This window comes from Rana temporaria, chromosome 2, assembly GCF_905171775.1.
Source record: "Rana temporaria chromosome 2, aRanTem1.1, whole genome shotgun sequence".
NCBI lineage: Eukaryota > Metazoa > Chordata > Amphibia > Anura > Ranidae > Rana > Rana temporaria.
Genome location: NC_053490.1, coordinates 69,453,703 through 69,466,032, shown reverse-complemented (window position 1 = coordinate 69,466,032; position 12,330 = coordinate 69,453,703). Strand labels below are relative to the sequence as shown.

The 12,330-nt window shown below is 42.6% G+C and overlaps 1 protein-coding gene across 2 annotated transcripts in view; it reads left to right on the top strand.

Moving 5' to 3' along the window:
* Positions 1–12,330, top strand: part of LOC120929110 (serine/threonine-protein kinase Nek5-like) — an 81,876-nt gene that overhangs the window by 26,945 nt on the left and 42,601 nt on the right. For both annotated transcript variants that reach the window (XM_040340338.1, XM_040340337.1), the window contains exons 4-9: positions 2,578–2,675; positions 4,268–4,351; positions 4,441–4,511; positions 8,767–8,853; positions 8,993–9,047; positions 10,535–10,735. In XM_040340338.1, coding sequence (XP_040196272.1) covers positions 2,578–2,675; positions 4,268–4,351; positions 4,441–4,511; positions 8,767–8,853; positions 8,993–9,047; positions 10,535–10,735 — 596 coding nt within the window. The remainder of the gene's footprint in view (positions 1–2,577; positions 2,676–4,267; positions 4,352–4,440; positions 4,512–8,766; positions 8,854–8,992; positions 9,048–10,534; positions 10,736–12,330) is intronic.

Sequence of the window (12,330 nt, the reverse complement as noted above, 5' to 3'; positions counted from 1 at the left end):
TAAGTCCAGCATCATGGTTCAGAACAGCCAAACCCTGGTAGTGGTGGGGATGGAGTAGCCGGACTCCCCATGATTTCATACATTACCAACGATACAAAAATGCATAACCTTTATTTCACCATAGTAAAAATATATATCTTTCATCATGTCACCCAAGGGACAATCAGCACTTCATGGTGTGGTTACAGCAGGGGAGCCCCTCAGATGACCTATACTACAGGTAGCACAGGAGCCACAAGCACCCACTTTACTGGCCATCCACCTCCATTAGCTACAAACATGTAGAGGAGAGTGGTAGTGGGAGAGTCCCAGCCATCAACTCTACTTACCCACACCCCCTCCAGAGCTCCATCCCTTTCATCATGTCATCCAAGGGACAGTCAGCACTTCATTGTGTGGTTACAGAAGGGGAGCCCCTCAGATGACCTATACCAGAGGTAGCACAGGAGCCACAAGCACCCACTTTACTGGCTATCCACCTCCAGTAGCTACAAACATGTAGAGGAGAGTGGTAGTGGGAGAGTCCCAGCCATCAGCTCTACTTGCCCAGATCCCCTCCAGACCTTCCTCCCCTTTCATCATGTCATCCAAGAGACAGTCAGCACTTCATGGTGTGGTTACAGCAGGGGAGCCTCTCAGATGACCTATACTACAGGTAGCACAGGAGCCACAAGCACCCACTTTACTGGCCATCCACCTCCAGTAGCTACAAACATGTAGAGGAGAGTGGTAGTGGGAGAGTCCCAGCCATCAGTTCTACTTGCCCAGATCCCCTCCAGACCTTCCTCGCCTTTCATCATGTCATCCAAGGGACAGTCAGCACTTCATGGTGTGGTTACAGCAGGGGAGCCCCTCAGATGACCTATACTACAGGTAGCACAGGAGCCACAAGCACCCACTTTACTGGCCATCCACCTCCATTAGCTACAAACATGTAGAGGAGAGTGGTAGTGGGAGAGTCCCAGCCATCAGTTCTACTTGCCCAGATCCCCTCCAGACCTTCCTCGCCTTTCATCATGTCATCCAAGGGACAGTCAGCACTTCATGGTGTGGTTACAGCAGGGGAGCCCCTCAGATGACCTATACTACAGGTAGCACAGGAGCCACAAGCACCCACTTTACTGGCCATCCACCTCCATTAGCTACAAACATGTAGAGGAGAGTGGTAGTGGGAGAGTCCCAGCCATCAACTCTACTTACCCACACCCCCTCCAGAGCTCCATCCCTTTCATCATGTCATCCAAGGGACAGTCAGCACTTCATTGTGTGGTTACAGAAGGGGAGCCCCTCAGATGACCTATACCAGAGGTAGCACAGGAGCCACAAGCACCCACTTTACTGGCTATCCACCTCCAGTAGCTACAAACATGTAGAGGAGAGTGGTAGTGGGAGAGTCCCAGCCATCAGCTCTACTTGCCCAGATCCCCTCCAGACCTTCCTCCCCTTTCATCATGTCATCCAAGAGACAGTCAGCACTTCATGGTGTGGTTACAGCAGGGGAGCCTCTCAGATGACCTATACTACAGGTAGCACAGGAGCCACAAGCACCCACTTTACTGGCCATCCACCTCCAGTAGCTACAAACATGTAGAGGAGAGTGGTAGTGGGAGAGTCCCAGCCATCAGTTCTACTTGCCCAGATCCCCTCCAGACCTTCCTCGCCTTTCATCATGTCATCCAAGGGACAGTCAGCACTTCATGGTGTGGTTACAGCAGGGGAGCCCCTCAGATGACCTATACTACAGGTAGCACAGGAGCCACAAGCACCCACTTTACTGGCCATCCACCTCCATTAGCTACAAACATGTAGAGGAGAGTGGTAGTGGGAGAGTCCCAGCCATCAACTCTACTTACCCACACCCCCTCCAGAGCTCCATCCCTTTCATCATGTCATCCAAGGGACAGTCAGCACTTCATGGTGTGGTTACAGAAGGGGAGCCCCTTAGATGACCTATACCAGAGGTAGCACAGGAGCCACAAGCACCCACTTTACTGGCTATCCACCTCCAGTAGCTACAAACATGTAGAGGATAGTGGTAGTGGGAGAGTCCCAGCCATCAGCTCTACTTGCCCAGATCCCCTCCAGACCTTCCTCCCCTTTCATCATGTCATCCAAGAGACAGTCAGCACTTCATGGTGTGGTTACAGCAGGGGAGCCTCTCAGATGACCTATACTACAGGTAGCACAGGAGCCACAAGCACCCACTTTACTGGCCATCCACCTCCAGTAGCTACACACATGTAGAGGAGAGTGGTAGTGGGAGAGTCCCAGCCATCATCTCTACTTACCCAGATCCCTTCCAGACCTTCCTCCCTTTCAGCTGCGGGCACCCACAAACATGCATATTGCTGGCTGTCAGGGGGGTCAGCCTATGAGTCAACAATCCATGTGAAGCAATGATGTTTGAGATCCCCGGATAGGCTCTACTGTAAGCAAGCAGCTAAGAGATGTTAGACTACTGGGCAAAAACCTAGAATCCAGTTCTCACAACATGTTCATAGAGGTATTGTAGTACCTTTGATACTTATAGTGTATCTCTACATGTATTTATTTTTAGCCCACTGTGTCTCATTCTAGAGAAGAACAGTCTGTACATTGTGATGGAATACTGTGATTGCGGCGATCTGGCAAAGAGAATAAACAAGCAGAGAGGTGTTCACTTTGATGAAGACCAGGTAAGGAAAGATTTTGCTGAAGTGTTCCCTACAGTGTAGCTCCTGATGTAATACAGAATGACCATCTTGGTTGATAAAATAAGAATTTCAACACAAGTTAAAAGGTCAGACCTCTTAAAAGTGATTCTTCAGTTTCTGGTAGATGTGAGTTCTGGCTAAGATTTATTGTTCCTCTTGTAAAATACATAGGTGAGATCTCTGTACTTGAGTTCCTAGGATCTGCACAGCTACCCTGGATATTATTAGAGGACCCACTTTCCTTGTTGAATGTTTAGTTTAATATTTGATAGAGAATATTATATCATGGAGTGAGGTGGTTGGAAGACCCAAACTCCAAGGAGAACAGCAACAGAGCCTATGAATATTTTGGCTAGAGTAGAGTTCCTAGGATCTGTACAGCTACCCTAGATATTATGAGAGGAACCCACTCTCGTTGTTGAAGGTTTAGTTTAATATTTAATAGAGAATATTAAATAATGGAGTAAGGTGATGGGAAGACCCCAACTCTGGAGGGCAACATCAGAGCCTAAAAATATTTTATATTTGAAAATGAGAAAAAACTGACTCCCCATGGAGGAGGCTCTGGATAATATTAAATGAGTTGCTAAACCTGTTATTTGTTTACGTAAGTAATACATATTGTCACATAATCATACTTTCAGAAAAAACGACTTGGATATTAGGAATAACTAGCTAGGTCGAGACTTATTTTGGATGATTTGTACTTCCTTTACTTAAAGCATGGATTCATATCTGAACCTTTTTAAAGGCTTGACTCTGGAAACACATGTCAATACAAGATGTTAATGCATTTTCCTTGATTTGAACCTTTTATGAGCTGAAACGGGGGAAATATGAAATGCATCTTTTGGGTATGCAAAGTAAGACACGGTGTAACTATGTACAATTGCCTAATGAAGAAGCAAAAGGATATTCAGTATATATTCACAGACTTCCCCTACCCCACCGTGTAAACTTCAAAATACTAACGACAACATACAAAGCCATTCACAACATCGCCCCTATCTACATCACCAACCTCATCTGCTGACATCGCCCAAATTGTCCCCTCTGCTCCTCCCAGGACCCCCTGCTCTCTAGCTCCCTTGTTACCTCCTCCCATGCTCGCCTTTAGGACTTCTCCAGAGCCTCTCCCATCCTCTGGAACTCCCTGCCCCGGTATGTCCGATCAGCTCCTAGCCTGTCCACCTTTAGGAGATCCCTGAAAACTCATTTATTCAGGAAAGCCTATCCCACACCCGCCTAACAACTGTCCCCGAGCCACCCCCATCAAATCATTCTCTGCATCTATTACTTTTTGTACCACCACCCCCTCTCTTTAGATTGTAAGCTCTACGAGCAGGGCCCTCCTGTACCTTCTATATTGAACTGTACTTGCGCTGTCTCCCCTCTACATTGTAAAGTGCCGCGTAAACTGTTGGCACTATATAAATCGTGAATAATAATAATATTAATATTCGGTTTGTTTTAATGAGAGAGGTTATGTTGTTTTACTTATTGAAATGCCAGTATACAGTTAAAGCTCTTTTTCCAAATAATGCTTACAAAGTATATATTTGTTCTTATGACAGATTCTCAGTTGGTTTGTGCAGATTTCTTTGGGTCTAAAGCACATCCATGACCGCAAAGTGCTTCACAGAGATATTAAGGCTCAGGTAAAAGTCATGTGGTTATTTTTGAAGGCAGATGAAACAATCAAAAGAGTGCTATCATTGGGTTATTGAGAGATATTTCTCTTTTACAGAACATATTTCTCGCCAGGAATGGGACCACAGCCAAATTGGGAGATTTTGGTATAGCAAGAATGTTAAACAAGTGAGTTTTATATATCTTCATGTTTAGTGATGAGTAGTAATTACTGTGAAATTTCTCCCCTCTATGTTCAGAAGAATATTGAAAGCTGTTTTTCTGGATTATGTTTTGATTTTCCTGTAGGAATCCATTCACCCCCTTTGTGTTCTTCTATATTCTTTGCTGTGCAGCTTTTTATATTGTACTTTAGCACAGAGGTTCTTAACATATTTGTGGTTACAGAGCTGCAATGGATTGCCCATAACACCTCCCCAGACTGTTGAAATCCTCATATCACCAGTCCTATTAGATTACAAATTAAATATCATAGTTTTACAGCACTTTACAGAAACAGTAGATTTTTTTTCATATTTATATAAAAACAGCAAATCACAAATACACAAGTCATCTGCAGATCTGCACATTTTTGGGTGTTTTTTGTGCCATTAAAGCATGCAGTAGAGCACAGTTACTGACAATGTTGCCCCGATTTCATCTGACACATCAAGTCGATTTTCCACTTTGATTTCAGGTTCAAATACAGAGCAACTTCTTTCATTTTTTTTATTATTAAGTGGTCCACTCTTATAGTCCGATCATTTGTTTCCATACTCTCAAATAATAATAATGAATATCTAAACCCAAAAACAAATAATCTAAACATTGTAGGTCGCCAACCCTTAGATGTTGTGGCTAAAAGTACAAGTACAGAAAATACCTGTTGATCTTGCCAGTAATACAGTTTCCTTGCAACTTTCTGTGAATTGAAAATGCTATATGCCTTTAACCACTTAACCCCCGGACCATATTGCTGGTCAAAGACCAGAGCACTTTTTGCAATTCGGCACTGCGTCGCTTTAACTGACAATTGCGCGGTCGTGCGACGTGGCTCCCAAACAAAATTGGCGTCCTTTTTTTCCCACAAATAGAGCTTTCTTTTGGTGGTATTTGATCACCTCTGCGGTTTTTAGTTTTTGCGCTATAAACAAAAATAGAGCGACAATTTTTTAAAAAATTTATATTTTTTACATTTTGCTATAATAAATATCCCCCAAAAATATATAAAAAAAAATTTTTTTCCTCAGTTTAGGCCGATACGTATTCTTCTACATATTTCTCGTAAAAAAAATTGCAATAAATGTTTATTGATTGCTTTGCGCAAAAGTTATAGCGTTTATAAAATAGGGGGCAGTTTTATGGCATTTTTATTAATATTTTATTTTTACTAGTAATGGCGGCGATCAGCGATTTTTTTTCGGTACTGCGACATTATGGCGGACACTTCGGACACTTTTGACACATTTTTGGGACCATTGGCATTTTTATAGCGATCAGTGCTATAAAAATGCATTGGATTACTATAAAAATGCCACTGGCAGGAAAGGGGTTAACACTAGGGGCGGGGAAGGGGTTAAGTATGTTCCCTGGGTGTGTTCTAACTGTAGGGGGGGTGGCCTCACTAGGGGAAATGACTGATCGCTGTTCATACATTGTATGAACAGACGGTCAGGCATTTCTCCCCTGACAGGATCGGGAGCTGTGTGTTTATACACACAGCTCCCGGTCCCCGCTCTGTAACGAGCAATCGCGGGTGCGCGCCTCTAGTGGCCGCTGCGAGAGCCGAAGTAGAGCTACGGACTCTGGCGCAGGGGAGCCGGCGGCTGGTCGGCAAGTAGTTAAAGGGGTTGTAAAGGTTTGTTTTTTATTTTCTAAATAGGTTCCTTTAAGCTAGTGCATTGTTGGTTCACTTAACTTTTCCTTCCATTTCCCTTCCAAATGTTTTTCTTTCTTTGTCTGAATTTCTCACTTCTTGTTTCTCCTCAGTAAGCTTGCCCCCATCATCCGAGCCGTTCTGGCTGGGGGTTAGTCAGCGTGCTCGCCCCCTCCCTTGGGACTACATCCCTGCGGGAAGATGCTGTGAACACAGCGTCAGCATCCTCTATTATCTGTACACTTTGATGATCTCACTAATTGTCCGCCAACAAATGTGTGTTGTCGGATTATCTGATCATGTGTACACAAGTCCTTCGGGCAAATCTCCGAAGTACAAACACGCATGCTCAGAGGCAATGCTCGCCATAACACAACATTAGCAGAAGGTGCCCAAAGGGTGGCGCTAAAGAGCTGAAAAACCACGTAGTTTGTGTTTGTTGGCTGATAATTCTTTGCCGTTTGTATGCAATACAAGTTCACGGCCAACGCCCTTCGGACAAAAGTCCTACGCTTTGTCTGATGAAAATCCAATCATGTGTACGAGGCTTAACTCCTCAAAACTAAGGGGCAGATCCACAATGCGAGTACGCCGGCATATCTACTGATACGTCAGCTTACTTTCAAATTTCCCGCGTCGTATCTTTGTTTTGAATCCTCAAAACAAGATACTACGGCATCTGGGTTAGATCCGACAGGCAAACGTCTTCGTACGCCTTCGGATCTAAGATGCAATTCTTCGGCGTCCGCTGGGTGGCGTTCACGTCGTTTTCCGCGTCGAGTATGCAAATTAGCTTTTTCCGACGATCCACGAACGTACGAGCGTCCTTCGCATTCTTTTACGTCGTCTCTAGTCGGCTTTTTTCGGCGTATAGTTATACCTGCTATTTGGTGGAGTACGCAATGTTAAGTATGGCCGTCGTTCACCGCGTATAATTTTAATTTTTTTTTCGTTCGTCCGTGAATCGGGATGGACGTAATTTACGTCCACGGCAAAACAATGACGTCCTTGCGACGTCATTTAGCGCAATGCACGGCAGGAAATTTAGGGACGGCGCATGCGCAGTTCGTTTGGCGCGGGGACGCGCTTCATTTAAATGAAACACGCCCCCTACCCGCCCAATTTGAATTCCGCGACCTTACGCCGCGAGAGATACACTACGCCGCCGTAACTTACGGCGCAAATTCTTTCAGGATTCAAACTAAAAAAAGTACGTTACGGCGGCGTAGCATATGTCAGATACGCTGCACCAGGGCAGATCTTTGTGGATTTGCCCCTAACATTTTAGGCTGATTATACTGGGATTATTGATAAAATTCAGCTGGAAGAACAAATATCAGGAAATGTAGGTAGAGAAAGAAACTCTTCTTGGCTTTCACAATACAATTTCATAAATATATTACAATGAATAGATGCTTTGGAAAATAGACATGGAAATATGATATAATATAAAATGTCAATTATTAATAATAATAAGTATACATTTGAAACAATGGTTTTATTTCTCTTTTGATGTGTCATTTTAAAGACAAACCTGCCTATGCCATTGTAAATAGTAATACTGCATCCTATGAATTTTACTTGCTTGCCCACAACAGTCGGAACTGTATGTAGATTATTAAAAAAATTATTTGATTGAAAAAAATATTATTTTATGCTTATCTCCACACTTGCTATTGCTGTCTGTTTAAATCATGCAGCCATACAAACTCCCTATGGGCCAGATTCACATACATTTAGTTAGGCGCAGAGTATCCGAGATACGCTACGCCGCTGTAACTTACTTTTGAATTCTTTGCATCCACAATCCACAAAGAATTTGCGCCGTAAGTTACGGCGGCGTAGTGTATCTCTCGTTGCGTAATTCAAATCGGCGGGTAGGGGGTGTGATTCATTTAAATGAAGCGCGTCCCCGCGCCGATTGAACTGCGCATGCTCCGTTTCAAATTTTCCCGCCGTGCTTTGCACGAAATGACGTTGCAACAACGTCATTTTTTTAACTTAGATGTGAGTTACGTCCATCCCTATTCACGGACGACTTACGCAAAAAAAAAGAAAATTTCAAATTTTGACCCGGGAACGATGGCCATACTTAACATGGCAAGTCTATCTATACGCCGCAAAATACCAGCTTTAACTATACGCCGGAAAAAGCCGACTACAGACGACGTTAGAAAATGCGACGGCCACGCGTACGTTCGTGGATCGTCGTAAATCCCTAATTTGCATACCCGACGCGGAAAACGACGCAAACTCAACCCAGCGGGCGCCAAAGTATTGCACCTACGATCCGAAGGCGTACAAAGCCCTACGCCTGTCGGATCAAACCCAGAAGCCGTCGTATCTTGGTTTGAGTATTCAAACTAAAGATACGACGCAGGAAATTTGAAAGTACGCCGGCGTATCAGTAGATACGCCGGCGTACTTGCTCTGTGAATCTGGCCCCTATGCGTCTAATGATCATGTGACCGGCTTAATTATTCTTTACAACTTAGATTTTTTTTCCTGCAGTTATACAAATGTATTATACTTATTAAGAATATTACAATTTTATTTTTCCCTATCAAGCACAATGGAATTGGCTCGTACGTGTGTTGGGACCCCTTATTACCTTTCTCCAGAAATTTGTGAAAACAGGCCTTATAATAATAAGACGTAAGTGACATGTAATATAAAAAACAAAACAAAAAAAAAAACCTGTAGATACATTGAGTGCTTTAGCTAAGGAAGTTATACCTGTAGGTCTAATTATAATTCTAATATTATTTTTTTCCTTATTGTCTTTTTGTTTAAGGGATATCTGGTCTCTTGGCTGTGTGTTATATGAACTGTGCACCCTTAAACATCCTGTAAGTAGTGTAATTTGTAAAGGAAGACTTGTTATAAATGTATCCTTTTAGTCCTTTCTGACTCTTGGCATTACTGCAGGCCAGCTCTCTGCACACGTTTGATACGGTTGAGGGCCTTTGTTTCATTGCCAGATCATTTCTCAACCCTCCCAATTGGCAATTGCTCAGGCTTGGGACTGGCATGCAGAATGTGCATAGCCAATTTGTACACACATAGAACAGCTAATTTAGAGGGGAGGCAATTAACCGGTTCCCGACGGCTCATGTAGAATGGCTCCCCTGGGCGAACTCCTGTACGGTTACGTCCTTCTCTTTTTCCGCCACCAGAGGGGTGCGCGTGTCCGCTGCACGGCGGGGAACCTGATGCGCGTGGCCGGCGGGCACGATCACCACCGGCCACACATGATCACGTGCACGAGCGCCAGCACAGGGATTTCTGTGTGTAAACACAGAAATCCCTGTGCTGTCAGGAAAGAGGAAACTTTGTTTGTTCCTACTAAGTAAGAAAAACGATATGTCTCCTCTCCTAGTCACTCCCATCCCCACACAGTTAGAACACGCTGAGAGAACACACAGTTAACCCCTTGATCGCCCCTAGCGTTAACCCCTTCCCTGCCAGTGACATTTACACAGTAATCAGTGCATTTTTATACAGTGATCGCTGTATCGCTGTATAATTAAATTGTCAGTGGTCCCAAAAAAGTGTCAAAGGTGTCCAATCTGTCCGTCGCAATGTCGCAGTACTGTTAAAAAATGCAGATCACCACCATTACTAGTAAAAAAAATAAAAATGCCATAAATCTTTCCCATAGTTTGTAGATGCTATAACATTTGTGCAAACCAATAAATATATGCTTTTTACCAAAAATATGAAGAAGAATATATATTGGCCTAAACTGATTAAATTATGGATATTTATTATCGCAAAAAATTTTTTTTTTTTCAAAATGTATGTTTTTTTTTGTTTATAGTGCAAAAAAAACAAAAAAAAACGCAGAAGTGATCAAATACCACCAAAAGAAATCTCTATTTGTGGGAAAAAAAGGATGCAAATTTTGTTTGGGTACAACATCGCACGACCGCGCAATTGTCAGTTAAACCGACGCAGTGCCAAATTTTAAAAAGTGCTCTGGTCAGGAATGGGGTAAAATCTTCCGGGGGTGAAGTGGTTAACCTACCACCATACGTTTAGAGTATGGAGGAAACCCACAAAAGCACAGGGAGATTTTGTAAATTCCATGCATAAAAAGTATGTATATGAAGGAATGAGATCATAGGTATGCCTGCTTCTGAATAACACATACACAGGGTATGCTTTATCCCATATATACAGTATAATATCCTACATTGAAACATGTGCTGAATAATTCATCCAGTACTTGTATATTATTAAGATCTAATATATATATAAATGTATTTATTTTAGACGTTGAATTTCCTTTAAACTAACCTTGATTTGCGTTTTTTTTTTCTTCTAATTCTGTTAGTTTGAATCAAGCAATTTGCGACAGCTGGTACTGAAAATTTGCCGTGGTCGGTATGATCCCCTTTCCCCAAGATATTCATATGATCTGAGAACACTTATTTCTCATCTCTTTAAAATCTCTCCACGTGATCGACCATCCGTCAGCTCTATATTGAAAAAGCCATTTTTAGAGAAACGCATATGCAATTTTCTGACACCAGAGGTAGGTTAAGTATAAGTTCTCCTTGTGATGCTTCTACAGTATATTTAAAGTCATTGTAAAGGCTCTTTTTTTTTATTTTATTTTTTTAATACCAAATTTATGGGGGCACCTGAACCGAGTCCGAGCTACGTGTATCTATTCAGACACAGAGCCCTGACCTGACTTCGCCCCCCAACCCTCTCCCCTGATTGGCTGTTTGACTTTGACAGCCGTGGGAGCCAATGGCACCACTGCTATGTCTCAGCCAATCAGGAGGAGTGTCCTGGATGGCTAAGACACTTGTGGACATCGCTGGCGAGAGATGGGGCTCAGGTAAGTAATTAGTGGGTGCTGGGGGGCCTGCTACACACAGTTTTTTTATCTTAATGCATAGAATGCATTAAGACAAAAACTTTCTGCCTTTGCAACCCCTTTAACTTGGAAGCTTTGGGGATATTGCTACAAGGCCACATAAGTGTCTGGGCCTGTAGGGAAGAGGTCCTTCCCTGGCTGATGTCACTGTCCTCTTCCCCATGAGTAATTATCTTTTTGGAGATAGGACTGCAATCACTAGAAGGACACATCATATGCCACTGATTATCCAGATATTAACCTCTTGACACTCACGTAACGGATATAGTAGAAAAGTGGACTAGGGAGTATCGATCATCAGATTAACAAAATTAGATGTTATCTTATTTTTTTTCATTCTCCTTGTGTTGATGTACATTTAGGTGGGTTTGCAAGTGTTCTTATGCAAACAAAATGCCAGCTGCTTTCTATTTTGTGAACTAGGTGATGGTAAGACCTTGATTTTACTGTGAATGTGTTTGGGATGCTTTACAATACATTACCACTGCTGTTTGGGCAGGGGTTTTCATTTTGAAATCATGCCCTTATACGAATTATTTATTGTCTCCCTGAAAATCATGAGTTTAAAACCCTTTTTTTTTTTCACTTTATTTATTGTATTTATTTATTTATTTTTGCAACCTGTTGTTCCATTCAAGAGATTTTAATTAATTTCCTGTGCTGTAGATACAACAAGAAATTAAGAGCAAATCTTTCTAAAGTGAATTAAATCTCCCCTTAGATTTCTGTAAATGGAAGAAATTGAACCATTGGAAGATTTCTAAAAATGTCAAAAAAAATTCTGAGTCCTCGTACACACGACTGAGTTTCTCGGCAAAAACCAGCAAGAAACTTGCTGGGAGATATTTTTTTGCCGAGGAAACTGTCGAGAAACTCAACGAGCGAAAAAGAGAGCAAGTTCTCTATTTCCTCGACGGGAATGGAGAAACTTGCCTTGTCGAGTTCCTTGACAGCCTAACAAGGAACTCGACGAGGAAAACGATGTGTTTCGCCCGTCGAGTTCCTCGGTCGTGTGTACGAGGCTTCACTCATTCAGCAAGGAGAGTGATTATTCCTAGAGGAGACAGAGCCAGCAATAAATACATAGCAGGGTTTCTAATCATTTTACATTCTATCCAACCCCCACAACAAGTTTCACCTTTAGATATACTTTAATCTAATCAAATATCGTTCCTGGGCATTCTTTTGCTGTCCATATTTGAAATGTCATAGTATAGTATATGAATGATATAATAAATGTCATG